This window comes from Tauraco erythrolophus, chromosome 25 (assembly GCF_009769465.1).
Source record: "Tauraco erythrolophus isolate bTauEry1 chromosome 25, bTauEry1.pri, whole genome shotgun sequence".
In the NCBI taxonomy this organism is placed as follows: Eukaryota; Metazoa; Chordata; class Aves; order Musophagiformes; family Musophagidae; genus Tauraco; species Tauraco erythrolophus.
The window spans coordinates 2,384,352-2,411,706 of record NC_141489.1 but is presented as its reverse complement, the minus strand read 5'-3'; the positions used below and the strand labels follow the sequence as shown (position 1 = coordinate 2,411,706).

Sequence of the window (27,355 nt, the reverse complement as noted above, 5' to 3'; positions counted from 1 at the left end):
CATCAGAAATACAGAAATAAACCTGGTGTCCCCCGCCTCCGGTGAGAATGTTGGGTTATCAGTGGATGGAGACGGGTGCGATCCCTGGAAACGCTGTGGTTACTTGGATGGGGGAGAATCTCAGAGGAAAAGCTGAGGCTTTTGTTCATGAGAGTCCATCTTCTCCCCACTTCCACCCAAAGGTTTCTCTCTGTGATGAATTCCCATGTCCACGTTTTTCTGACCGAAGTTTCATACTTTTTTTTCCCCCCCTCCTTCCTCTCCCTTCCCAGTTCTTCTCCTTTCTCAAAGTCCACCGCTGCCTGGTATTTGCTGGACCAGACATCCGAGAATCGGTGAGTTTTGCTGAATATCCTACCTGGTCCCTGTCTGTGTGTGTCTCCGTGTCTCCCCCTGCACCAGGCTTGGGAGCCATTCCTTCTTTAAAGTCACCCAACGTGACTTTCCTCCCCTCACCCCCCCTCCACCACCCCCAGAATAAGCGCGGCTGCCCCGGATTTCAGCTGAGTATTTTCCTTTCGCTACTGGCTTGTCTTTAAACTTTCGTGATTTATGGCCGTGACTTCGAAGGAGTGTTTTAAATGGAAGATATTTCCTGTACTCCCTTTGAAGGGAAACCCAGGCAGATTGCAACATTTGCTGCTGATTTCGTGACGAGTGCGAGGGAGTTACATTTTAAAGAAAAATAAGCTGCAACCCAAGCAAAAATGGTAATACACAGGGAGCCTAAAAAATAAAACAACCTACTTACAGGAGCTCAACACACAAACTTGCAGCGACCTTCTTAATAGTTTTTTTTTTTATTATTATTATTATTATTCAGCTGCTAGTTAAGGTTAGAAACAAATTTTGCACTTCAGAGGAGTTACTTGCAGAATCCGAGGTACTTCTGATTTCCTGGGCACTCCGAATGAGCCAGTGGAGATCCATGTTCAGAAACCTATAGAGCAGTTCACCTACAGAGAAGTCTTTAAATGAATAGTCCACAACTGTTCTTCCTCTTTCCTTCCCTGGAATTTCAACGCCGGCGCTCCAAAATAGGAACTATTCTGTAGCAGAAGATTTATGTTGGGGCAGTTCATAAAAAGTCAGTTGCGGGGGGGGGGGGAGTGGGGATCGCAATACTGGTGTCCCCTGGTCGAAACCCTCACGTCTGGGATCTGAAAGCTGCAGCCAGAACAATAGCTGGAAACACCGTAGTCCTTGGGATAAGACTTGATCCATCACCTAAAAAACCTCGTCTGTCCACCCCAGAGTAAGAGTCCTCTCGAAAGTCAAATGTTTACTTGGACACCCTTCTTTTTCTTTCCAGAGTTATCAGCCTAAAGGCGCACACACACACACACACACACACAAAAACAAACCAAAAAAGCCAAAAAGGGCGATGCAAACCCTCAGACGGGTCATACCTTCCCAGCGAAGTCCAAAGAGCCTTTGTGGTCCCTCTTTTTCTTGCTTTGCTAAACGTAAATTCCCCTCCGTCAGCACTTAACCCAGAGGAGTGAGCGCCAGAATTAAAGGAGGGAAGATAATTGCGACGTGAAACAAAAGTAGCACTTAAAAAAAAAAAAAAAAAAAAAAAGAAAAAAAAGAAAGAAAACAAGAAAAGTGCAGACACCTAAATTCCTTGCCCTGCCTTCCTCCCACTCGCCAGCCCCTCCTCGTCACGGGCTTTCCCCGGAACGGATCTTGGCGAGTTTCTGCTGTCGGCAGCCGCGTGGGAGCGGGGAAAGGCATAAATCTCCCGTGGCGACAGCGGCAGCGCTTTGCGCGGCAGTAACGGCGGCATTAATAACAGCAATAATAATAATCTTTATTGTCCAACACCTCGCTGCCTTGGCCTCCCCCGGGGGTGATTTGCGCCCTGAACCCCCTCCCTCCCCCACCAAACACCGCACCTACTCCCCGGTGGAGGCCGAGAGGAGCCCCCGGCCACCGGGAGGACAAACTTAACGCCGAAGTTACGCGGGGCTGCGGAGTTGCGCCAAAACAAGACCTTCCTCCCCACCCTCCTCCCCCCAGCCCCCTGCAAACACCGGGGCCGGCAGCTCGCGTTCCCCCCTCCCGGGCCCCAGAAAAGTGGGTTTCATATGGGGGGGGGTCTCTGCGAGGAGCCAAACGCAGCCTCTGCCATTGAAAGAGCCGCGCTCGCCGCCGCGGAGGGGAGGGGGGAGACTATGACTATGTTGAAACGGTTTATTAGCATAAATTGACACCTAATTGTTAAGCACGTGAATCAAAGGCGAGCTTTGCTATCTTTCTGCTTAGGCCTCTGTCCACCACGGCTGCAATTAGCATAATTTTTCACTAGTGACGCTGTTCTGGAGGCTCGTTGGCTTTGCCCGGCAATCCGAACCAAATCTTTATTTTTAAATATCCCCTCCGCTTTCTTCCCCCCCACCCCCCCCCCCCGCCCACCCCCCCTGTAGCCTGGATTCTTTGCGTTATTATTTTAATCCCAGCCAAGCATTGCATAGTTAAAGGGGGGGTGTGTGTGTGTGTGTTGTGTTCAGCTTTTCTTTCTTTCTTTTTTTTTTTCCCTTCTCCTTTCCCTTCTTCCCCTTTGCCGTGGTAAAGCAGAGGCCATTGTTATCAGTGAGCAGCGCGTACCAGTCTATAGGGCAACCAGAATCTCAGGGTTTGTCCATTCAAAGCCCTCAGCTTTTCTGCACATCTTGGAAGCTGGAAAGCATCTTGATTTTTTTTTTTTTTTTTTCCCCTCTTCCCCAAACGGAGACAGAGAGACAATTTGAGCTGCCGTAACCGAAAGCTCCACTGGCTGAGCCCCCTCCCCCTCTGTTTTGGCTTTTTTTTTTTTTTTTTTTTTTTTTAAATACATATATACATGCATATGCTGGATTTTTTTGCCTCTCTCTCGTATATTCCTTTAACGTTTTTAAAGGAAGGGGGTCATTCCTTGCTTATTGATTGCGTGGATGCTGGATGTGAAAATATATTATGTCTGCCTGTGCTTTGCTCGTCAGAGACTAAGGTAAGCCGGACTCAAATAGGCTATCACTTTGTGAATGGCGGAGTATATGTCCCAATGATTTATGACCATATGACTCCAATCTCGGTTCAAGAAGAGTTCACAAGCTTTAAGCTTCCTTCCACGCAGAGACTCTTTTGCAGCCCTCATCCAGGGCCCTTTCCCCCCCCCCTCCCCCGGCTTTACAAGTGGGGAGTTCTGGTTGGGGTGAAGCTCGGTTTGTGGGGGGAGGGAAGAGGGAAATTTTAGGAATGTGTCTCTATTTTCCAGGCATACCCACCGCGAGGCAGTCGCTGGGATTTGAGTTCTTTCTGAGCAGCCGACCTATTGTTAAGGGCATGGTTAGAATATTTATTATTAATAATAATTTAAATTAAAAGTGGGGCTATGCCCGTTTTCGCTGGCTCTGGGAAATATACCTTAGGAGGGGGCGGGGGGAGGGGAAAGGCGCTGCTCTTCTTCATAAGCACAGTCAGGTTGTGAATTTAGGATTTCCAACATGGAGGGGATGGCTTTCCAGGAGAATCCCTCTGCCTTCTCTTTCTTTTATCTTTTTCCCCCGACTGCCTGTTGTTTTTTTTTTTCTTTTTTTCCCGAGCATCCTCCTCCCCGCAACCCTTTCCCTCTCGCACCTTCCCCCGACTTTTTTTTTTTCCCCCTTTTTTTTTTCCCCCTCCTTTAAATGCCTCTAAATCCTCGCACTCAAAAGTTGCAGGCAAAGAGTTTGTGGTTAAATGGTTCCGCTCGCAAAGTGAAACTTGGGAGCTTGAGGAAACAGCCAGCGTGGATCCTGCCCGAGTTTAATTGGAACAGGAGATAATCGAATATTTATTATTCTGCCTGAGATTTTTTTTTTTTTTTTAAACAATTCCTTGGAGTAAATAATTAGGATTGCGGCCGTCCTCGGCGAAGATAAATGAGCGGCATTTGTGAGGCGCTGAGAGACGAGGTACAAAGCAAATCTGCTGTGGAAGCCACAAGCGAGCGAGCTTTTGGGTGAAGGGGATTGTAAATTTATTTTATGGACGTTTAAAAAAAGAAAAAAAAAAACCCGTTGCTGTTATTTTTAGCTGCTTTAGCTGAGCCTCTGCTCTCTGTTCTGGTTTGGGTTTGTTTTGCTGATTTTTTTTTTAGGAAACCTATGCCAGACAGGAAGGCCTTGGAGAAATTCCCACCTCTGCCCTCGTAGATGTTTTCAGCAAACCTATTCATAATAAAGGCGCTGCTGTTTGTTAATTAATTCACAGCTTCTCGGCTCGGGTAGTGAAGTCTACTTTTTAATAAGACATATTTATCATGGCGAGGAAACCAAATGAGAATAACTCCCAGGAAGGATACCATCCCCTCTGTAGACAATAATACATCTCCGTGGAAGATGCAATACGGATTTGGGAATGCATAAAGGCTTTAATCAGGGTAAAAAAGCGAAGCAGTCCCTTCGTGGACACGTTGTCTCAGGCTGTGTTAGAAGTATACGGAGGTTTCATATGACATGACATAAGAACGCAGCAGTCAGGGAAGGGGAAAAAAAAAAAAGATGTTATTTATTGTCAAGCTGTGGCTTCTGTTAAACCCCGGTACTTAGAAATATCGCATTAGACTTTATCTCTACAGAGTTTATTTTATTTTATTTTAGAGAATGAAAGAGCCCAGATAAAATTAAATATACAAGAGATACAATTAAGTATACAATAGATATAAATTTCAAAACAAAATGCACAGTGGCTCCTCGCAAACTCTGAGCTGCAGAGAGAAGTCTCTGCCTTTTTAAAATACGTGTGCTGCTTGATTGATCCTCACACACCAGATTATTTTCAGGTCAAGACAGTTTTTGTATTTCTAAGGGTATTTCCACTCTGTCTTTACAGTAGAGAAAGTTTGTGTTTTGAGAAAAGAAAGAGAAAGATGGAGATTGAAGAAAAAAAAAAGGTCAGAGAGAGAAAGAAAAAAGGAAGGTTTCATTTTGCAATTTGAGGCTTTGGACTGGGTTTTCAGACTTTTTGAGCTTGGACTGAGAGAGGGAGGAACGATGAAAAATCAAAGGGGCAGCAAGTTAAGAGCAAATGGCCTGGTGATGCATTTGTTTTCCAAAGGGAAAAAAAAAAAAAAGAGCAATTAAACTGGTTTTGGAATCACATCTTGCCAATGGCAGTTCCAGATACAGGACTGACGAGTACAAAGCAGTGCGGGCGATGAAGGGGTATGTTTTCTAAATACAACCTGTGCTACCAGACACGGAGAAACTAACAAACAGGCCAAAGGAAGCACATTCTTGAATTCATGCCCCTGCTTAAATCTGCTTAAAATATTTGCACTGAATTCCAAAGACATCGTGAGTCCCTGTGTAAACAGCAAATGAAGCCAACTGTGTCAGGACACCGTTACCTGGATAAAACACACTGACTAGTTGCTGTTTTCAGTTTGAAAACAAACATACCAGACAGAGGACCTACAATAAACTTAGCAGATTTTTAATTTCTGATGGTATAATGTCTTGCTGGTTTTTGTGTGTGTGAGAGGCTGATTTGAATAGGTCAGGGGTAAGAAAGCAAGACTTTCATTCCTTTCGTGCTCGTAGCTAACAATTATCCGTTCTGTATTCTGATGTTTACGTTAACGGGTGTGCTATCTGGAGATGGCTGTGTACACGTGAACACAACACATCTACATGTATGTACATCCATGTTTGTATGGAGGTACACGTGTATGCGTGGGTGTGCGTACATAGGTACGTAGATAAATAGAGAAGTAAATAGATGTATATAGATGAAACCACGTGTACTTATAGAGCATGTGTGTAGTTATACATCCTGGGTGCTACCCTCTAAGGGGAAAAAAGATGCAAACAACCAACGAGCCAGGAAAACTCCCCTCCCAAATCAGTTCGACACTTTCACACTGTAACATTTGTGGAGCCTCCTTAGGCTGCACACAGGACAAAATCTGCTCAAAGCATCTGTTCCCCTGTTCTGCGGGACCCTATTCATGTCATGGGCCTTTCAGGCCCCAAGATGGATTCATAGGCCGGGTACTATTATTATGTGTTTTCTCCTAACCTTTCAGGTCAGCTTCCAATAGACAGCTGGAAACGGCCTGTCACGTGGCCTTGGGGTGCCAATGTTCTGCCATAGGGGTGTCAAGACCCTGGTAGCCGGAAAAATCGTTTTGGGGAGTCCCAGAGATGCAGAAGACAACGTACTACGACAGCTCCACGCTCTTCGGGGGTTACTCCTACGGGAGTGCCAATGGGTTTGGCTACGAGGGTCCCCAGCAGCCCTTCCAGCCGGCCTCTCACGTGGAGAACGACTACCAGAGGTCCGCCTGCTCCCTCCAGTCTCTTGGCAACACAACCCCGCACGCAAAAAGTAAAGACCTGAACGGGAGCTGCATGCGTCCAAGTTTGCCCCAGGAGCACCACCCGCCTCCCCCCGTCTCGCCGCCCCCAAACCCTGCCACCAACAGCACCAGTAGCAACAGCAATAACCAGTCGGGGAGCAGTAAAAGTGCCCCCAGCAAAGCCAACCTCAGTGCAAACGCCAGTCTCACCAAGCAGATTTTCCCCTGGATGAAAGAATCGAGGCAAAACTCCAAACAGAAAACCAGCTCCCCTAGCACAGGTACACTGTTCTGCTTTTGTAACCCTCCGCTCTCCTAAACTGCGAGGGATTGAAGCCACTGGCTGGAGTGGTCTCGTTTGGAGGGAGGGGAGAGAGGGAGAGGATGCAACAAAGATCCAGCAAGGATCCTGGTGCTGGGCATGATCCCAAGACTGCCAGCCACATACCCCAGCCAGGCTGAGCAAGCCTTGGCCCATCCTGCTGCACTGACTGCACACACTTGGTTTATTTTAAACAGATAATCCAGAGAACCTCAGGGAAACACAGCCAGGAGGTAGCACACAGCCAATGTCTGACTGTGTAGATACAGGTACACGAAAGTGTACACCCACTGCTCGACCTAGCGATGCTACAGCAGGGCACTTGTTCTCTTCCCACCTCCCTGCCTCCAGACACAGCAGAAAACGTGGTGCTTTCTGGGCGTATATGTGTCTGTGTAGAGCATATGCATAAAAACATGAATATTCTTGCATGTATACACGTACATCTCTAACGTGATCGAGAAAATCAGTATGGAAACAGCCCTGTTCTGAAAAATATATTCATATAAACTTTGCGGCACACACTTCACTCTACCTTAGTATAATTTATCTCTTATATACGTGTTACTCTCACGGAAAGGTTGGGACAAATGCACTTCGGTGTTCAACAATGCATGTGCAAATATTTGTGTTGCACAAATACCAGATACATGCAAGATGTGTGTGTGTGTGTGCACATGTTCGTACCTCAGCACACAAAACACCTGCCAACACTGACCCGTGTTGGTATTAATTGGCTTTGCAGTGACTGCCCCCCTGCCAAATATTATTTTCTCAAAATTATCTGTTGGAAATAATCGACTCCTAAATAAATGGCCCTGGAATCCTTTTCTACATGACATGATCAAATTTTCATAAACCAGGGGCAGCTTTGGAGAACAGAACTCTTAATAAATGACACGATTATGGAGTGCAGGCTAATGTAAAGGGGTGAGGGAAAGGGGGGTCGAGCTCTTGTGCCTGTTCCAGGATTTATTAAGAAACGATGCATTCAATTTCTGCATGTAAGTAATTATCTTTTATTTCATTTCGCGGCCAGCAGAAACCTGCAGCGGCGAGAAAAGCCCTCCAGGCTCCTCGGCCTCCAAGAGAGCCCGCACAGCCTATACCAGTGCTCAGCTGGTGGAGCTGGAGAAGGAATTCCACTTCAACCGCTACCTGTGCAGGCCCCGCCGCGTGGAGATGGCCAACCTGCTGAACCTCAGCGAGAGGCAGATCAAGATCTGGTTCCAGAACAGGAGGATGAAGTATAAGAAAGATCAGAAGTCGAAAGGGATGGGGTCTTCCTCTGGAGGGCCTTCCCCCACCGGCAGCCCGCCCCAGCCCATGCAATCCTCCGCCGGGTTTATGAACGCCTTGCACACCATGAGCAGTAACTATGATGCCCCCTCGCCGCCTTCCTTCAATAAACCCCACCAAAATGCCTATGCCATGTCAACTAACTACCAAAACCCCATCAAAGGCTGCCCCTCCCAACAGAAATACGCCAACACGGCCCCCGAGTATGACCCCCACGTCTTACAAGGGAACGGGGTGGCCTACGGGACTCCCAGTATGCAGGGAAGCCCCGTCTATGTTGGAGGTAACTATGTGGATTCTATGCCCACCTCTGGCCCGTCCCTTTACGGCCTCAATCACCTGCCACATCACCAGGCTGCCAACATGGACTACAACGGGCCTCCGCAGATGCCCCCGAGCCAGCACCACGGACCATGCGAGACCCACCCCACCTACACAGACCTTTCCACGCACCACGCTTCTTCTCAGGGCAGAATCCAAGAGGCGCCCAAGCTGACCCACCTGTGATAGGGAGCAGGGACAGGCTCAGGCGAAGCAGATGGGACCTCGCCATGGGGCATGGGAGAGGGGAAGAGGGCAGGACCGGCTTCAGGAACATTTGTGTTGAGCCATTTTCTTTCTTTCTTTGACGGGGCAATTTCTACCAGGTTGTTGTGCTTGTTATTATTATTTCCGGGTTTTATTAGGCACAATTTCCAATCATTTCAGTCTCTACTGCCAAGAACAGCTCTCTCTCTGAAGAGATATACCTCCAGTGTTTCAACACAAATGCTTCTGAAATGGGCTTGGGGTAGTTTTGTGGGAATCTAGCAGATTTTTAGCAGCAGCATCCTTCATTTCCAAACCAAGTACAAATCATCACTGATAATTCTCGGACACTGGAAAGGAGACTATTCAGCCAGCCAAGTCTTTACAGTTGGTGTCTCTGCATCTACGTAAGTGTGTACACGTGTGTACACATGCAATCAAAAGAGGTTTGCAAGAAAATCTATCCTCCAGTCTCCAATTCCTTCTCAAGAGGAACCTTGTGCTTTCCTTTCCAGCCTTCAGAGGAAGGGCATCCTTTTTCGCTGAGTGACTTCCCACCAGTCCCCACATAAACTGCAAATATACACACCTACCAACACGTGGGATTCACACTCTTCCCCTCCAGGCCCTGCCTCCACTCTCAATAACAATAATAATAATTGAAAAAATTAGAATAAGAGTGGTCTCAGTGTTGCAAAAGTTTCAGGAAACGAGTTTTTGAAATGCCTAAACCCCCCCACCAACAATAACAGGAGTCCAAAGAGAGGAAGAAAGAGTTGACAGGTCTGAATATTTTCCCACCTTCACCTTTGATGACATTCGATGGTGCCGGGGTTTTTTGGTTTTGGGGGTATTTTTCTTAGGGTTCATTAACAGAAAAGCAATCTTAAGACTCAGAAGTCCTACGCTTCTTTCCTCCTCTTCTCTTGTCCTTACGTGAAAACAGGGTATATTTGAACAAACGGAATGTCCTCCAATCGAAGCAGAAGTGAATGGATCTCTAGTATTTGCTAATGCTTTCTTGTCTGGACATCTTTGTTGCACTTAGAGTTTACATATAATGGGTATAAAAACAACTTTGAAGGATGTTCGTCCAGCTCAGTCGAGATGTCCTTCAATAGGTGTGTGTTCTGGTGAACATTCATATATATTTATTGGTTATAGCCAGTTTAAAATATTTTCTTTTTTTTTTTTTTGTATTATTTATCTCCAATATTATGTATTTATATGAGGAAAAAAAAAAAAAGAATCAAATTGTACTTTTTTAGTATTTACTTGTTATAAAGGACATTGTGTTTCCTTGTCATTGTACAACGAGCTTCTTTTAGTTATCGTAATTTAGAAAGACCAGTAGTTTTATGTTACCTTCGTACTTATGAATAATGTAATTAGTTCTACTGGAGGCATGAGAGCAGAACCAGACTGTAATTGTATAGTCCTGAATTAGAACTCTAGCTAATCCCTCCCTCCCACCTCACCCCTCCTCTTTGGAGATCTTTCTTTGTTCTTACAGTAGTTATTTTATTTCCTTGCTTAAGGGTTGTCTGTTGAACAATTCTTGAATAAACTTTCTGTTATCAATTTTATCTTGTCCTATCAGTCGGATTTTAAGGCAAAAATCAATCATGTACATGGAAAAACAGCGAAGAGAACGCAGGAAAAGGACGACTCGAAATGTTTCGGAGTCCGCCCAGCGGGGTTCGTGTCTGCGGCCCTTTCTGGGGTGAAACCCCGGGGGTTCGGGCCAAGAGCAGCCGGCCCGGCCCCGCCGCCCCCTCCGCGGTCCCCCGCGGTCCCTGCGCGGCCCGGCCCGCGCCCGCGGCCACAAAGGGGGGTCACGTGGCGTCGGGGCTGCGCTGCCATTGGGCCGCGAATGAAAACAAAGGAAAAGGATTAATAATATAAAAAAAAAAAAAAAAAAAAAGAAGAAGAAGAACAAGGCCTAGAGTTTCCATGCGGGGACTTTAAAAGTGGAGAGAAATTAAATTACTTATTATAATTAATTCTGTTTGAAATACACGCACGTGTGCACACATGTACACACACATACATGTGCACATACATGCACACGAACATACACACACCTACACCCCCTCAGACTAGCAGACGCATCTACAATTTTTGTTAAAAAGGGGGAAAAAGCCGCCGCCAAAGGTTACGTTATCGGCGCAAGCAAAAGGGAGAACAACCCTTTGCCAGCAGCAAAAGCAGATGGGATAATACCGTGAATAATTTGCCTTTTATGCTCTAAAGCCCTAAGAAAACTTATATTAAAGCAGCCAGGGCCAATAAAAGTTTGATGGTTCTGGAAAGGGGGTGAACTGCTTGTCAGACTCGAAATGCTCCATTTCTGGGGCTGATGGGGAGGGGAAGGTCCCGTCTGCAGGAAAGGAGAGGGGGATTTTGGTTGCTGCGGGGGGGGGAAAGGGCGAAAAGACTGTAAATGATACCAAAAAAAAGGACTGGGTTGTAGAAATAGGGGGTGTGGGTGTCTGTATTTTATACACCTGTGTGCACAGCCCCTGGATAAACCCACGGGTACCGAAAGGTCGAGTGGAAAAAGCTTTGCATGAGAAATGATCTCGTGCTTCTTTCTATCTCTGATCTCTCTTAATAAATGAAGTTCCAGGTTAATAATTATAACCTTCGTGCAATAATAAATAACGGTGGAACGGAAAGACAGGGCTTGTTTTTCTCCCCAGGACCGGGGTGGGTTGTGCCCGTCCATGCAGAGAGCAATTTACCATTCGGGATCCCATAATTTAAAAGCAAAAGGCGTTCAGGCTCTGGTTGGGATCGGCTCAAGGCGCAAGAGCTCGGCTTGGGCTCGGGTTTGCCGTTGGCTTCCCCCCCCACCTCCTCCTCCTCGAATATATTTTTCCATCTCGCATCCTGGTCGCCATGTTGCTGGGGTTTGTGTCAGGAATTCCCAGGAACTGGTTAAAATGGGGAAAAGGGGAAAAAAGCAGGCAATTCCGAGGCTCTGAGCGCGGCACCTCTCAGATTCTCGGGGGGGTCCCTCTCCTGCAGCTCCTCACAGCCACGGATTAATTTCTGCCGCTGCAATGAGGCAGCAGGCCCTGGTTTGTCTCACAATTATTGCATTTCTCTGTCATCCACTCACCCTGGGAATTGATACGTATAAGGTGATGCCGTTCCCCTGGAGTAGGGAGATTTTTTTTCCCTTGTGCCTCCGCGTGGTGCGTGGGAAAAATCCCTCTTTCCCCAAGAGGTTCTTTTTTTGTTTGTTTTCTTGTTTCTTTCTTCTTTTTTTTTTTTTTTTTTTCCCTCTTGCAACTTTAGTGTTACCAAAAGCAGCAAAAAGTCGGGAGCGGCTGGAAAGAGTTTCCTTTCACATCCCAAACTCTTTCGCTGTATCCCAGCTCCCAAGTGAACCGCACCATCCCTCAAAGGGCAGGGAGGAAGCGGCAGCCTCGTGGCAAAGCCCGACACCCCCAAAACGCCACTTTATTCCAAACAAGCATGAAAAGTTCAGAAACCCAACTATTCATTTTTACATCAGTCCTGATCTGCCGAGATTGAGTAAATTTCCGCTGATTTCGATAAGCGCATTCACAGATACAAAATATTCAGGGAAATCCTTCAATCGAGCTGCATTTTGTAATAACAAAATGCTTTTTTTTTTTAATTTTCTTCACCCCTTTGCTAAACTGCGCTTCAGCCTCGGCTTCGGCTTGAGATTTATTATGTGTTTCTCAGAAATCCTCCCCACCCACACAGATGCTTGAACTGACAAAAGTTTCCAGGCTTCTCCCCGCGTGAATGCAGCCTGACAGTCCCTCTCTGCTGAAAATGGGAGAAATGGAGCTTGAACCAACAAACTACAAACCAGCCACATTTCCATTCTGCAGCAGGCAGCTTATTCCTCTCCCACCTCCCCGAAATTTGTACTTTCTAGACTTCCCGAACTCAAATCCTCGGATTAAACTTTTAAATCTTTCTTGGTTTAAGTAACTCTTTACCAAAAGGCAAATTCCTTCTCTGAGCCAGGCCGAGCTGTCAAAAGTCTTTCGAGAAAAAGATTGATCGTTTCTCTCTTCTTTTCGGTTTGTGTGGACGCGGGTAGTTTAAAAGGGAAAAAAAAAATCTTCTTGGGAAATGCCTTTTCATTTTATTTATTTATTTTGTAAACTCTGGAAGTGGAGCTGTTTATTGGCGGTGGGGGGAAAGGGGGAGAAAAAGATGGGAAGGAAGAAACGTGATTTCAAAGATTTCAAACATTTTTGGTCTTTAAGGAAAGTGCAAAGGGCCCGTTAAGTCTGGCTTTAGAACAGAAAGATTATGTTGTTTCTTTAAAAGTAATATAACAAGGCGGATCAGGCCGGTCTAACTAGACTGGACTTGAAAGCTCCCTTGATTTCCTAAATGCTCGACCCCAGACTCGGACACAAAGTCGGACCAAACCCTCCTGCTGGCTTCAACTTCCCAAGCTCCGCAATATATATATATATATATAATATATATAAATTTTATATATATATATATATATAAAAATTTATACCTCTCTCTCGTTCTCTCTCCGATTTGCAAACCCCGACAGCCCCGGCCCCGGTTGCCAGACCCGAGATCCCAGCTCGCCTGCGGTTTAGGCTGCATTTCCCTGGATGCAGGCGGGAACCTCGCGGGGGGGCAAAGCTCTTTTTTTTTTTTTTTTTTTTTTTCCCACGCCTGGTCCTCCCTTCCCCCTCCCCGGGGGTACAAACTCTCAGAAGCTCAAGGAGGGCGTCTGGAGCAGCCTGGCACGGGCAGGGCAGGCAGCGGTTCCCTGCCCGCAGCCCGCCCGCCCCGTCCGGGGAAGGGATGGCGGCAGGAGCCGGGGTTGGAGGGGGGAGAGGCTTTTCTGGGGATCTTCTCTCGCCCTTTTTTCTTTTCTTTTTTTTTTTTTTTTTTTAAATCAATTAAAGAAAATAATGCTTTCTGTTTGCCACCGGGCCCCGCCTGCCATTGGCCAGGGCTGGCCACGTGACCAGGAATTGGCTGCAATTTCGCCCCAGTCTCGAGTTTAATAGAGCAAGGTCCCCGTACGCCTGTATTATCAGCAATATAACAATTATAAAAAGCCCGAGAACCATCATCATCACTGCCATAAAAACTGAGGCCCTCAGATTTCTTTCCCTCTCCCCCTCCTCCTTCCTCTCCCCCCTCCCGCTTTTTAAACCCTGGGCCCTGGAAAAGCCATGAATTTTGAATTTGAGAGGGAGATCGGGTTTATAAATAGCCAGCCTTCGCTCGCAGAGTGCCTGACGTCTCTTCCCGCTGTCCTGGAGACATTTCAAACTTCATCAATCAAGGACTCGACACTAATTCCTCCTCCTTTTGAGCAAACCGTCCTCAGCCTGAATCCTTGTTCCAGCAGCCAGGCAAGACCGAGGAGCCAAAAAAGAGCATCTCATGGCCTGCTCCAGCTCCAACCCCAGCCTCCAGCACAGCCCGGCCCCTTGGCAGCGGAATTCCCCTGGATGAAGGAGAAGAAATCGTCCAAGAAAGCTACCCAGGCTCCATCCTCTTCTTCCTCCTCTTCCCCCCCATCATCTTCCTCGGTGCCGGTCCCTGCCGCAGGATCTCCTGCAGGTTTGTATAATGAGGGGGTGAGGGGTGTTGGCTGAAATCGGAGAGGAGCCGAATAATAAACAATCGTCCCCCCCCGCCCCAGAGGAGCCCCACCGCAGCCCCCCTCCCCAACAGACTTTGTCCCGCAGCTCCCCGAAACCGTGTCACGCACTAAAATACAAAATACACCGCAGCAATGCACACAGCCGGGGGAGGCGGGGGGGGAATTTCTCCTGCCTCCTCCCCCCGACAAATAAAACAGTGAATTGCTGTAACTTCTGCGAGGGAGCGGGGCCGGGGGAGCCGGGATTTTGAGCAGCTCCAGCCGGGGGGGCCCTGGCAGCTGAGCCGCGGCTCCGTTCGCTTGACTTTCTCTCCCAGACCTGATTTTTTTTTTTTTTAAGCCTATGGGGGAGGAAAAAAAAAAAAAAAAAACACAACCAACAAACAACGAAAGAAGAGCGGGATGGGGGGAGAAAAACGGGTGGGTAACGCGGAGGCTGCTACCAGCAGGATGGGGGGGGTGGAAAGAGCGAGACCCGGACTCTCAGCGTCCAGCGGTGGGGAGAGCCAGCTCCCCACTGCAAAATAAAATAAATACACCCCCAAATTCTCCCCCAGCCCCTCAATAAAGCAATAGCCTCTCTCCGAGGCGCCCCTTGGCCAGGGAGCCGAGCAGCCCTGGCCAGGGACCCTCCTTCCCCCGGGATGAAATGTTTAAGGCACAATTGAGTGTTTCGGTATTTTCCTGGCACCGTTCAGGTAAATGCTGGGGCAGGGGAAGGGCGGACACCGGAGCTCATTGGCCGGATAATACAGGATTAATGAAATCAAAGCCCGCAGCGTCCGTTCCCGAACTACTGGCAAACGCTAAAAAAAAAAATGGAAAAAAAAAAAAGAAAAAAAAAAAAAAAACAAACAACACAACAGGAAGAAATGGGTCGAAATTCGCCTTATCCGCGAAGGTGGCAGAGAAGGAAGGTCTCTAAGGGAGAGGCAGGGAGCAAAATCCTTTCTCTTCCTTGGAACAATGGGACTGGAGAGTGATTTCCAACCCTCTTCCACAGTGGGAAGAGTTTAATTAAACATTTATTTTCTCCTGTAGCGGCCTCCCCCCCTTGCCCCCCCTGCTCGTTAGTGCGGGGTACGGCTCTGCCCTGCCCGCAACAGGGAGGGGACGGATCCAACCCCTCCACTTGCCCCCACTCCCGCTCTCCCTGAAAAAAACGTGCGATTTTTCTATGTGTTTTAAGATATCCAGGGGCTGGCAGACACCAGCGGCTCCAGGAGGCTCCGGACGGCGTACACCAACACGCAGCTATTGGAGCTGGAGAAGGAATTTCACTTCAACAAATACCTCTGCAGGCCCCGGCGGGTGGAGATCGCGGCTCTGCTCGACCTCACCGAGCGGCAAGTCAAGGTCTGGTTCCAGAACCGCCGGATGAAGCACAAGAGGCAAACCCAGTACAAAGAACCCCCCGACGGGGATCTCTCCTACCCCAACCTGGACGAGGGCAGCGACCCCGCGGAGGAGGCCGAGGAGAGCCCAGTTTTCGGGCCGGCTCTGGAGCCCGGCGGGCCCTTCCAAAGCGAAAATCCGGGGAGCCAGGAGCCCCAGAGCCCGCGGTACGCCGCCGCCGGGGCGGAGGGGGCGGCCGCGGGGGAACCCAGGGCCGCCGCCGGCCCCTCGGACCGTGCCCACCCCGAGAGCCGGGACTCGCCTTTGTTGCCAGAGCTGAGCATCTTCTCGGCAGAGTCCTGCCTGCAGCTCTCGGAGGGCTTTTTCCCCAGTCTCCAAGGCTCCCTGGAGAGCCCCGTCCACTTCTCCGAGGAAGACCTGGACTTTTTTACAAGCGCACTTTGTACTGTAGATTTACAACATTTCAATTTCCAGTAGCCACCCCCGCTCCCCGCCCGCCCTCGCCGCTTCTGCCCCTTCCAGGCGCTCCAGCCCCATCCTGAGCCATCGCCAGCTCCCCCAGTCTTCCGTAAGGGAGGGAGGGGGAGCGCTCCCCAAAATAAACCCAAACCGTCTCTCATTGAATCACCCCATCCTGCCCCCCCAAACACTTTCTCTTAAAGCTCCTCACACTGTGGGACTCGAATCATCCTCCCAATATTTATTGTAGAAGGCTCACATGAAAGAACAGCCCGATTTTTACTAAATGCAGGTATTTAATCATAGTTCTATTTTTTCTTTATTTATTTTAAGCACCCGATAGTTCTCACGCACATCAGAGATGTCAGACCCCCCCCCCCCCAAGAGAAAACGTTTGTAATTCCTTCAAGTGACTTTCTCAGGAATCAGAACGAGACTTTTAGATTTCTTAATAAAATAAAATTTAAAAAATCGGAGGAATTTTCCTTCCTCTTTTTAAGTTTTAGATGTAGACTATTTATTCAAATCCTTTAATAGTAAATGGCAAATTATTTATGGTACATTATTTTCATAGAGTAAATAAATGTCTTTAAAAAAGCGAGAAACGTGTGTTGCTACATATTTTATTCAAAAATGTACTAATTTTTGCTTAAATCATTCGCCTTGCTCTTTCCTGCTTTGCAGTAATGATGTCCTAATAATCTCCTCGTATGCGTTGAGAGAGGAGACAAAAGGAATCGCTCCCAACCAACATTTCAAGAGGCTTCGGGAGTCAGAAATATTTGCTGTGCTCGGTTCTGTTTGCATTTTCCTTGAGCTCGGTTTTTATTTATTTTTATTTTCTTTTTCGCTAAATCAAAGGAGGACATTTGTTCCTGATTTTGACAGTTGCGGTGATATTTTCCTAACTGAAACCCCTCCTGTAAGGAAATGGCAGGATAAAGGGATGGAGAGCAACACAAAGGCAGCGCTCGGAGAGGCTCCGCGGAGCCCCCGCACATTCCGCGGCCCGTGCTGGGGGCGGCGGGGCCGCGCAGCTCCCCGCGGTGATCCCCCTGTTTTAAACCTCCCGAACTACCAACAAACAACAACAACAACAAATTTTTTTTTTTTTTTAAAGAAGAAAGGGAAGATTTTGAGTAAGTACAAAAAAATCCACCCTGGGAGGGTGGTGCGTGCCGGCATTTTAGTCAACAAATAAATGTTATGAAAGAAAAAGGGTGAGATATTAGCCTGAAAGAAGCTTTGTGGGGTTTATTTTTGAATTTTTCCTCTTTTTCTGCAGTAAAACCAGAACCCCCTCGGCCTCATAAATCTGCGATCTCCTTCCGCGGCGGTTTGTGCTGCTCTGTCCCGGCTCGCGGATCCCTTTACGAAAGCTTTCTCGCAACATGTAATTTTAAATCCAAAACTCATATATCAGGGAGGGTGAGGCGGGGGGGTGGGGAGGCTTATGAATGAAAAGGGGTCAGCGCCGGAATCAATCGCGGTGACACCCAAAATAAATCATATTACGTCTTTGCTAAGTCATTGGTGCTTCCTCAGACGCGGCAGAAATTTGGTAGGGCGTTCGAGCGGGGTTTGCGCGCAAGTAACGCGGAAAGGCGAGCTCGGAGTTCGGGGGGGGGGGGGGGGGGGGCGGCGTGGGGCAGGGGGCGAGCGGCCGGGGGGCGGCGAGGACGGGCGGAGGCGGCCTTAAAATGGCGCAGGGAGGCGCGGAGAGGAGCGGAGCGGCCATGACAAGCGGAGTTGCCGCTATCCGCTTTCCATAGGGGTTCGGGCAGGGGAAGGCACAGCCCCGGCCCCCCCCCGGCCCCTCCGGCCCGCGGGCTGCCGCGGGGAGCCAACCGCGCCCGACGACACTTCGGGGGGGTCTCCCCGGGGGCTGCCGTCTCCCCCCGCAGAGAGCGGGGTGATGTTTGCTCGGTGCCTGGGTGATGTCGTGTGTCCCCCCCCCCCCCCCGGGGTCCTCGAGGAAGGCGTGGAGTCCGGGAAACCTCCGCGTGGTGGCCTGATATTTTATTTCGGATTAAGAGCACCGGATCTCGGCTCGCTTTCTACTGCGGGCTGTAAAAAGAAATGAAATGAAATAAAGAAAGCCCTCGACAGATGTTTTCGGAATTGCTGTTCGCAGATCTGGATTATCTCTTCCCGCTGTAACAAAGGGGGGGTTGATTTTACGGCTACCTTTTTATTCTTAATAATATTACCAGCCTGCTTCCCGACCAAACGAGCAGACGTTTCAAACCTGCTAACATCTCACTCCGGGAAGGAGTGGGTTTATATTGAAAATCGAAGTAGATCGCAATTAAAATATGCAAGTGAACGTTACTTAACACCTTCCCATAAATAAAAGGAAACGTCTAGCGCGCAGTTTGCGCTGCCATCGCCTCCTGGCCTGGGAGTCATCACCCCCCCCCCATCGTGCTGTCCTCTCTCACCGATCCCTCTCCGCTCTGAGAGTCCCAGGGAAAGGAAGCCCAGGCCCAGCCCAAGGCCCACAGAAGGCTATTCATTATCTTTAAGTTTATTTAATATCTCCAGCTTCTGGAACATACTCAGCGGCAGCGTTGGCACTGCCAGACGTTGTCTATCAAAGCGCCATTTGTTCCAGTGCTTTACATATTTCCCCTCTCGCCTCCTCCCCCTCACAATCCTGAATACAGGCTTGTTGGGGGACGGCAGGAGCAGGGAATCAGATGGTCGGGGGCGGCCCACGCCAAGAGCCCCGAGCGCCGCCGGGCAGAGCCCCGGGCCCGGGCGGCAGCGCCGGGCTCGCAGCGGCGGGGACCGCTCAGCCCTGCCCGGTCCCCGCACGGTTCTGGTTCGGATGGTGGTTCTGCACAGCCCCGTCCCCTCTCCAGAGAAGGGAGCTCCTTGTTCGACCCAAAAATACGTGCCCATAGACAGATCTCTCCGCAAATGGATCTTGCAGCAGATTTCCACGAACATCTACGCCCTTTCCGTGGGGAAGGGAGGAGGGGAAGGGAGAGGCGGAGGGGAGGGGACAAGAGGGACACCGTCCTCGGCAGGAACACCCTTGGACGGCGCTGGGAGGGGGCGGCCTCCCCCACACACACACGGAGGAAGCAGAGCAGGGGTGGGACGGGGGAGGGGAAGGGGTTTCCACGAACCCCCCAACGCAAAACCGTGACACCTTATCAATACAGATCTCTAACAAGGGCCCTTCTGCAGATCATAATGACTTCTCAAAGTTGCTGCAGGTCTAGAAAGCATGCCAGTCACAGCCACAGATCAATGCTACACCCACGGAAAGTGACTTAATAAATGGAACCTCGCCAGTTATTATCCTTGCTAACAGCAGGCCCCTTCTTATTTGTCCTAATTAGCAAGACTGAAATGTCGGAGGAAAGAAGGGGAATATTCAATAAAATCTAAATTATTGAATGACTGTAAGATTTCGCCATTAGTTCAGCCATTCTTTACCTTCTTCAAAATGTCAAACAAATGGGGAACGCATATTTGCAACCCTGCCCTTCTGTTCTGTGCAACTGGAGGGCATATATTAAGCATATTAAGCGTATTCAGCTCTTGATCGTTGTCAAAACACTGCAATTGCCTCACGATTATTAACCTAGAAGTATGCAAATGAGATACGCTCGCACGTGTTGTTGGGATGCTAAAGTAATATTTATCTTGTGCTGATCTAGTCTGGGGATGTGTTTGCTAAAGAGCTACTCGAAGCCCTGAAGATGTTGAGCCAACCCGTTAGAGCCATGGGAAGGCTCAAGGAGGAAAACCTTCGGCGAAGGAAGGGCGAGGCAGGAGCTGAGCCTTTGAAGGGTGAGGTGGGAAGAGTTAACTCCTCCTTAATCAACCCAACCTTTCTCCCGAGCTGCCAGTGCCAGACTCCGGCTTTCCAAGAACATCCTTCCAGTGACTCAGCTGAGCTGTATGTAGCTCCTTTTCCAGCGCTTAACCGCATCCCAGTCCTCTGTGGCTGGAGCTTGAGGAATGCTCGTAATGCTCCACTACCGTCAAAGGAAGGAGTGGCAGAGGGGACCACCTTCTGCTCGCCATCCTGGCACCTCCCGCATCTATCCCAGCTTTGCCGGTTATTTTTTTCCTCTTTACATACATCGAAGGGGAAAACACAGTGCTGGGTCCGGAGAAACTAGCTTAAGAATCGCTGCAGTTGGGCCACCCCCAGTGGGATGCTGTCTGAACTGACGCTGGTTTATACCAGTAATGCTGAACTGCTAATATTAGCAACATCGATGACGTTGTTAATAAATTCATGCACTTATTAAAGGCGGGTTTAGGCGGAGCTGGCGCATGTCGGGTCTGCCAGATGTGCTGGATCTGAATGAAACCCGAAAGTTTTGGGACCCCTTGAGTTCAGTCCCGGCCCTGCACCCCCTAGAGCTGCCCGAGGCCCACCCTGAGCCCAGACCCAGCCGGGCCCGGGCAAGGGACCCTCGAGGTCGCCGAGCTGTCCCGGGGGAAGGTAAAGACGGCCTGGAGCGGGGTTTGGCCGGGATGAGGAGCCCGTGGGGTTTCTCTACGAGAAAGACCTCTCCTCTCGACTCTCACCGAGCAGGAAGGCTTAAGTGAATCTCATTAGTGAGATGATCAGGCTTACAGACACACCTCTGCCCTGGGGACCGTAGAAATAGCCGATGCCATTCACAAGGAAACAGAAACAGGTTCCCCAGAGCCATCGGAGGAGGAATAGGATCTTTTGGCGCAGGACGGGGCCGGATTGAAGGGGTTTGTACCAGCCTGAAAAGGAAAAAAATATCGAAAGAGGCATTTCGCACCCAAATCTTCCACTCAAAGTGTTGTTCAGCAAACCTAGAACACAAAACATGACTCTCTCCCTGGCTAAGAAGGCTCCCATCCCCTCCAGAGAAAACTGACCACCTGTGGACCGTCCCCGTTCAGGGAGCTTCAACATATCGTGCTGCAGCCGGTCCCGGTCCCGGTCCCCATCCCGACCCGGCCTCCGCAGGGAGGCCACGGACCGGCCGGTCCCCGCCGGGGAACCCGCCCTGCTCCCGAGAGCGGCAGATAAGAATTAATAGATCTTATCTTAATTGTCTCGTATTTATTCTACAGCCCGGAGATAGCCCGGTGCTTGTAACTCATTAAAAGGATTCCTTCTGCGTTTCTTTGGACTCCCAAACTCCGAAGCTTTTTTTCCATATACTATTTTATTTGCCCTCTTCAGTTTTTAGCCCCAAATATAGCTTAGCAGGCTATGATCTAACCAAGACACATGCCGGTGCCATAAATTTCTCCGACGATGTCTAAGGACAAGTCCTTTTTGGTGATAACGAAGTCCGCAGCCAAACACGCACCCCCAGCATCGGCAGCGCTCCCGATAAATCACCCTGCCAGGAGCCAGAAGCGACATTTCTTACGCACGACACAAACTTTCTCCTCAGAGAGTTATATTTAACTCCAAAACGAAGCTTCTGAAGCCTCTGAGCGCTCTGGAGCCTTTGGAAATGCTTCATCCCTTCTGTGTCGCCTGGACAGAAATCTCCAAGATCTTACAAGAGATGTTCCCACAACCCCCCTTCAGAAGGGCCCTGTCCTCCACCTCAGGAGAGCTGTTTCAAAACAAACCAACCATCTTTTAGGCAAGACCGAAATGTCCCCTCTGTCTCCTCCTCAGGCTGCTGCAGCTCCGAGTTCCATGGAGCCGCTTTATGTCGCTGAAAGGGAGAAACTGCTCTCAGGAAAAGGTTTAGTTTATTAAGATATCTCCATCGGGTTGGAACAAAAGGTGTGGCTTTCCCTAGGGGTCCAAAGCTCCAATGTCACTAATTTGGTAACGAGGGGGTGTAGGTGTGTCCCAGCCCGGGACAACGAGCCCGTGAACTGCCCCAGGTTTTGTCACACCGCGTCCCTCTGCCTCGGGGTGGATGGAGGGGCCAAGGGCACGGGCGCCTTAGGTGGTTTTTCCCGTCGGAAAAACGACGTTGTTCTGCTGGTGACCTCCTCATTTCTTATCTACTCCTCAAATAAAGCCCGGAGTTTAGGGGCTCCTGGAGTGCTTTGGGCCCGCGTCAGCTCTCGGGGAGCGGGAAAGCAGCTCTGCGCGGAGCGGGGCACACTCAGTGCCGTGCAAGACATCCGGAGCAGCAGGCAAGGAGGTGATGTCCTCTGCCTCCCGTGGACCAACCGACCCGCTCCTGGGCAGCAGAGTTTCTTTTTCCAGGAGTCAAAGAGCTAAACGTTCCCCGCTCACCCTCTGTCCATCTCCAGACACTTCGTTTTAGTCCTGTTGAGTGAAAGACAGCAGCATCCCCCAAAACGATGCTGTCTGCGGTTTAGGGGGTAGGGATAATTACTGTTTCCCTCGATACATAATGAAAAACAAGTAATAAACATAATGAAAGACTAAGTAACTATTTGTGGGGGATGTGGGACGGAGCTCTGATAATTTGAGGATCTCTACCTACACCTTTTCTTTGACTGCCTTCCCTCTCTCAACTCCCCATAAATGAGGTTTTAAAGAAATAAATGCGAGAGAATTAAGCTCACCCGGCAATTGGTTGTTAACAATAATCTGGTATTTCTTTCTGCTGCAGGTGATGAAGGTCTGTACCAAAATTGGGCCTCACACCTTCTCCGTAAGAGGAATTAAACCCAATAATAATAACAGCAACGATCTGATATCGGATCCAGGGCAAGGGGCTAAGCAGGAAATTTGGGAAAGCGATTCCTGAGCGATTCCGAGGGCGCCTTCATGCACGTTGACGCTGCGACTTCTGAAAATACCGCGCAGACGTCACAAGCCATGCATTTTGGGGAAGACCATCTCACTTTGGGGAAGTAAGCCCGAGCTGGAGGGTAGTGTGGGCTGAAGGGCAACTACCCCGCTCGCCCTGCCCGGGACCGTCAGCCTGGCAGCTCCGGGAAGGGGGTGGGAACCCAGCACCTTCCATCCCGATGCATCCCGGAATCCGCGCGGTGTTTCGCTGCCTGGGCTCCCACAGCAGGTAAGAAGCGAGAGGCCTGAGCGGGCTGTGGAGAGGAGCAGATGGCGAGCGGCCCCGCAGTGCCCGGGGGCAGGGGGGAGCAGGAAGGCAGCGGCCCCTTTCCGGGAGGCACCTGGCTCCAACACCCCATCTTTCGCGATCTGACAGTTACCTCCATAGAGGGGGAAAAAAAAAAAAAAAAAAAAAAAAAAATCTCTTTGCCAAAGTGACTTCAGCTCCGCACATTCCCTCCTCGGCTCTGTCTTCACTTTCACACGCCCATCTCACCAGTATCTCCACTTTCCCCCAAAAGCGGGGGTTGGAGCCGCTCCCGGGGGCCCCAGCACCACATTTCATCCTCTGCTCGGGAAGTTTGCTGCAGATCATGGCTAAAATTTTGGTCCCTTCCCATCCGATTTCTCCATCAAGCGAAGAAACTCGGTGCTTTCCCCCCAGAGCTGCTTCAGGTCTAAACTTTGGTTTAATTCGCTGAGAGGAGGCGTCGAGTAAAACTTTTTCCTCCGTAACTCCGAGCGCTCTCGGAATTCTGAAACTCCAGAAGACAGCTGCATTTTAATGACATGAAGCATCGCCTTAATGTAACAGTGGAGTGCCATCACGGTGGAGAATTATCAGACAATACGAAACAATTGATTCAAGGATGAAATAAACATCTATCCTTTTCTTTTTTCATTTTACACCCATAAATCATCTATTGTAAGCATCGTTTAAATATAATACATTCAATTTAGGCGCGAGTGCAACAGAATATAAAAAGCACTCCTGGAATCAAATTAGAAACCGATTTCTCCTGCAAGGGGAATGACATGAGAGTTGCTTTGAATCTTTATAATCACTTTGGGTTGTTTTATGCAAAAAAGGAGGTAGGGAGTTTCGGAGAGCATTGGTAACCTGAAAGATTTTCTTCTTGGATATCTCAGCATCAGCAAAGTCGGCAGAATAAATGAATAAATAGGCATGCAGCGCTGGAAATAGTTTTCTCCTTATTCTTTTTATTGAAGGACGAGAGTTGTAACTGGCTAAAAAATCACGTTTTTCTCTCGTGGGATTTAAAGGAGGGAGGAAGGTTGATGCCATGGCTGCCTGTGTTGCAGTTTCTTAACAAATGTTGCCTCAACGTGTTGCATCAGCCAAACCTACCAACTAAGGGACGTGTTTATGCTTTTCAAAGTGAACTTTTGGCCCGGGGAAAAAAAAAAAAAAAAGAGCCCTCCTGGTTCTTCTTAGAGGCTGAATAACCAGTAAATATCCTGACAAGTAACAAATGACTGTGGGCGTCATATTGTTGGGTGCTCTTGTCTCCCTTCTGCTAACAAGTAAATAAATGTTGCCTACCTATGTTTCCATTCTCTGAGCAGTGGAGTGGCCGGACTGAAGCCCGTGTCTTTCCACCTACTCATCAGCTGGACTCTGCTCCAGTCTGACATCAGATTCGGGGAAAGATCAAACCAGATTTGCCACGGAAAAACAAAGCTTAATGTTCCAAAGCCCTTAAAACACTGCCTGTTTTCAGCAGTAAATGTGTAGGCGCACGGGTGGATGGATGGAAATGAAGATACGTAGATAGACACATGGATCATTTTTAGTTCCATTCCTCTTAATTGCTAAGCTGGGCATAGTATTTCTCCAACAAAAGGCATTCTGTCTTCCTAACTTTATTTCATCTCCTCATTAGAATATTGATTTAATTACATTGCTTTTACCCACACTAGCCCTAGACACACAGCCGGTGTGGCAAAATTAAAACACATGGAGTGTATTTTTCTTAGGAGCTTATAGAAGAGTCCTCAGCCCAGAAACCGCTAAACATGTTCAAGCCACTTTCTAGGAAAAAGTTTCGAAATGAAGAAAAAAAACCCCGTCCTTTTGTGCTTGGAGGGGAAGAGCAGTAGAGCAGTCAGACCTCCCCACTTCTTTTCCCTCTGTCTTTCTTTTTCTCACATGAAGTTACGGTGGGGGAAAAACCTTCTTTTTAAGTTGGGGCAAGAAGAAGTTCTGCTGAAATTGGCTCGTCGCATAACTTGGGGCCTTTTTAGCACTTAAAACAGTCATGGATAATTCTAATTCTTCCCCCAGCCCCTCTCCACCTCCCCGCACCCCACCTCCCTCCTCTCTTTTAAAGTCTTTGAGGAAAGATTTTGACGTATTCGTGTTGTTATCAGATTGATGGGCAGAGTTTGATTGAAACCCCTTTGTCATGCAAATGTCAGGGCCTTGATGGATGAGCTCAGAGATGTGACAAACTTCAGGAGCCCCTCGCTCATTGGGCTGGGGGCGGACCACGTGGCCGCCTCCCCCTGCCCCCACCCCGGCCCCGCCGAAGGCTGCGGGGTTCGAGGGCCAGCGATGCATGGAAGGAAGTTTTACAGCTTTGACATACTATCTAAAGGTTGTAGGGCAGGCGGAATCCCCCCCAAAACAGGCTGACCCTCCTCCATCAGTGGCAGATGGACAATACTAGGATGAACTCCTTCTTAGAGTATGCAATTTGTAACCGTGGGACGGGCGCCTACCACCATTTAGAGCAAAGCTCCCCTTCCTTCCCCTCTTGCTCAGGTAGCCCCGCCAGTGACACTTTTAACGGGGACGGGCGCTTTGCCGCGGGAGGGAGCGCGGCCGCGGCCGCCCATCTCCCCCAGCAGAGCCCCGGCTACCACCCACCCTCCTCCGGCCGCCCCATCCCCTTCGCGGGCGCTGCCCCGGCCGCCGGGTACCCAGCCCAAACCTGCAGCCCCAGCTACGGGCACCACCAGCTCTACCTCGGCCAGCAAGACGCGGACGGTGCGTACTTCCAAGCGGCCGCGTACTCCAACGCGGGATCCAACCTCAGCTCCTTAGCAGAGAGCTACTGTGGGGCGGTGGCGGCCGCGGGGCAGTACCAGCAACAACACCTTTACGGGCAGGAGCAACCCAGTTACTTGCCCGGCGTTTACAGCAGCCTCTCGCCTTCTCTAAATGAGGACAAAGACCCTGCCTGCCCCTCCGAGCCGTGCCCCAACGCCACGCAGACCTTCGAGTGGATGAAAGTGAAGAGGAACCCGCCCAAGACAGGTGAGTTTGGGGAGCGCAGAGCTGGGCCGGGGGGGGGGCAGCTCCCCAGCCCTGCAAGGAGAGGTTGCCTTCCCCGGCGATTGTATCCAAAAGATCTGGGCTCATCTTCTAGGGGAACACGATTTGTTTTGCTTTGGGTTCTTGGTTTTTGTTGGTGGGGTGTTGTTTTTTTTTTTTTTTGTTTTTTTTTTTTTTTTTTTTAAGCACCAGCTCAGCGCTGCGGAAAAGCCAGCTAGAGATTTTCCAGATACATCTGACGGAGGGCCCCTGAGCTCGGTTTCCCGCAGGCCCAATGCGATTTAAGCTCAGCTCGAAATAGGAAACGCTCCGGGCTTCCTGCTTCTTCCATAGTCGTGGCTTCCATCTCCCCTATTGTTCAACTTCCTTCTCCGCAATCTTCCTTAAACCACAATCTTCCCTCCTCCTGCCCCCATCATCACCCTCGCCCTCCCCTTCCACTCCTTCCCACGCACGTTCAGGTTTCATGGCAGTCTGTAGGGAACTGGGGGGAACAGTTGCGAGGGAAGGGAGGGCAGCTCTGCAGAGCCCGGGATGTTCTGTCCTTCCAGGTTGTATCCCTGGGCTGGGAAGCCAGGAGTAGCTGAGGATCCGGGAGGGAGCACGAAGGTCCGGGGAGTGGAGGGACCAACTGCCCAGGAGAGGAGGGGAGCGGGGGAGAGCTCCCACCCACAGCCCCCCCCCGTCCTGGAATTGCTCTGGATGCTCCTGCCCTCTTGGTGTTTGCTCGTTAACAGCTAAAGTGTCGGAGTACGGACCGCTGGGCCAACCCAACACCATCCGCACCAACTTCACCACCAAGCAGCTGACCGAGCTGGAGAAGGAGTTTCATTTCAACAAGTACCTCACCCGGGCCCGCAGGGTGGAGATCGCCGCTACCCTGGAGCTCAACGAAACCCAGGTCAAGATCTGGTTCCAGAACAGGCGAATGAAGCAGAAGAAGAGGGAGAAGGAAGGTCTCGCCCCGGCTGCTGCCTCCAGATCTGCGAAGGAAGCGAGTGAAGCTTCGGATCAGTCCAACTGCACCTCACCCGAGGCCTCCCCCAGCTCCGTGTCTTCCTGAAACGCGTCCCCGCAGGGCGCGGAGATCAGCCCGCGGACACACGCGGGAACACGCACCTCCCACGCACAGCCCCGGCCGCGCACACGCGTGGACGCGGGGCCGCGCTTCCCTCCTTTGGCTCCGGCCGCCTCCACCCGTGGGATACCACCTCTCCCGCTCGCGTTTCTCTTTTTTTTTTTAATTTATAGACCCTCTGTAAAACACCAGGCTCCAAAGGAGCGGCCGTGTCCTCGTACATCCTTAGCGATAGGCGTTTGTCTCAGGGATGCTTCTCCCTCTCCCTTCTCCCGCCCCCATAGGAACTGCACTTTCAACTACCGAAACTTTA

At 49.7% G+C, this 27,355-nt stretch overlaps 3 protein-coding genes across 4 annotated transcripts; all 3 read left to right on the top strand.

The window, feature by feature from the left end:
- The first annotated feature begins 6,170 nt into the window (after nucleotides 1–6,170).
- On the top strand, nucleotides 6,171–8,453 carry HOXB3 (homeobox B3). 2 transcript variants are annotated; one of them, XM_086626400.1, is made up of 2 exons: nucleotides 6,171–6,606; nucleotides 7,690–8,453. In XM_086626400.1, exons 1-2 carry the CDS (start codon nucleotides 6,171–6,173, stop codon nucleotides 8,451–8,453), a joined length of 1,200 nt encoding a protein of 399 aa, XP_086482526.1. The 2 variants fall into 2 exon arrangements, with proteins under 2 accessions (XP_086482526.1, XP_009988544.2); XM_009990242.2 differs by having other exon boundaries at nucleotides 7,687–8,453.
- Nucleotides 8,454–13,672: 5,219 nt separating this feature from the next.
- On the top strand, nucleotides 13,673–15,942 carry HOXB2 (homeobox B2). The gene is made up of 2 exons (XM_086626650.1): nucleotides 13,673–14,066; nucleotides 15,299–15,942. Exons 1-2 carry the CDS (start codon nucleotides 13,673–13,675, stop codon nucleotides 15,940–15,942), a joined length of 1,038 nt encoding a protein of 345 aa, XP_086482776.1.
- Nucleotides 15,943–25,342: 9,400 nt separating this feature from the next.
- Nucleotides 25,343–27,027, top strand: HOXB1 (homeobox B1). Its single transcript, XM_086626668.1, has 2 exons — nucleotides 25,343–25,946; nucleotides 26,702–27,027. The coding sequence occupies exons 1-2, from the start codon at nucleotides 25,343–25,345 to the stop codon at nucleotides 27,025–27,027; spliced, it is 930 nt and encodes a 309-aa protein (XP_086482794.1).
- The last annotated feature ends 328 nt before the right edge of the window (nucleotides 27,028–27,355 follow it).

Bases quoted from the DNA above. Each gene is read 5' to 3' on its own strand.
- HOXB3 (XM_009990242.2), top strand. From the start codon at position 6,171: ATGCAGAAGACAACGTACTACGACAGCTCCACGCTCTTCGGGGGTTAC. The intron at 6,607-7,686 runs GTACACTGTTCT...TTTCGCGGCCAG, and splicing joins AACCAGCTCCCCTAGCACAG to CAGAAACCTGCAGCGGCGAG.
- HOXB2 (XM_086626650.1), top strand. From the start codon at position 13,673: ATGAATTTTGAATTTGAGAGGGAGATCGGGTTTATAAATAGCCAGCCT. The intron at 14,067-15,298 runs GTTTGTATAATG...ATGTGTTTTAAG, and splicing joins TGCCGCAGGATCTCCTGCAG to ATATCCAGGGGCTGGCAGAC.
- HOXB1 (XM_086626668.1), top strand. From the start codon at position 25,343: ATGGACAATACTAGGATGAACTCCTTCTTAGAGTATGCAATTTGTAAC. The intron at 25,947-26,701 runs GTGAGTTTGGGG...GCTCGTTAACAG, and splicing joins GAGGAACCCGCCCAAGACAG to CTAAAGTGTCGGAGTACGGA.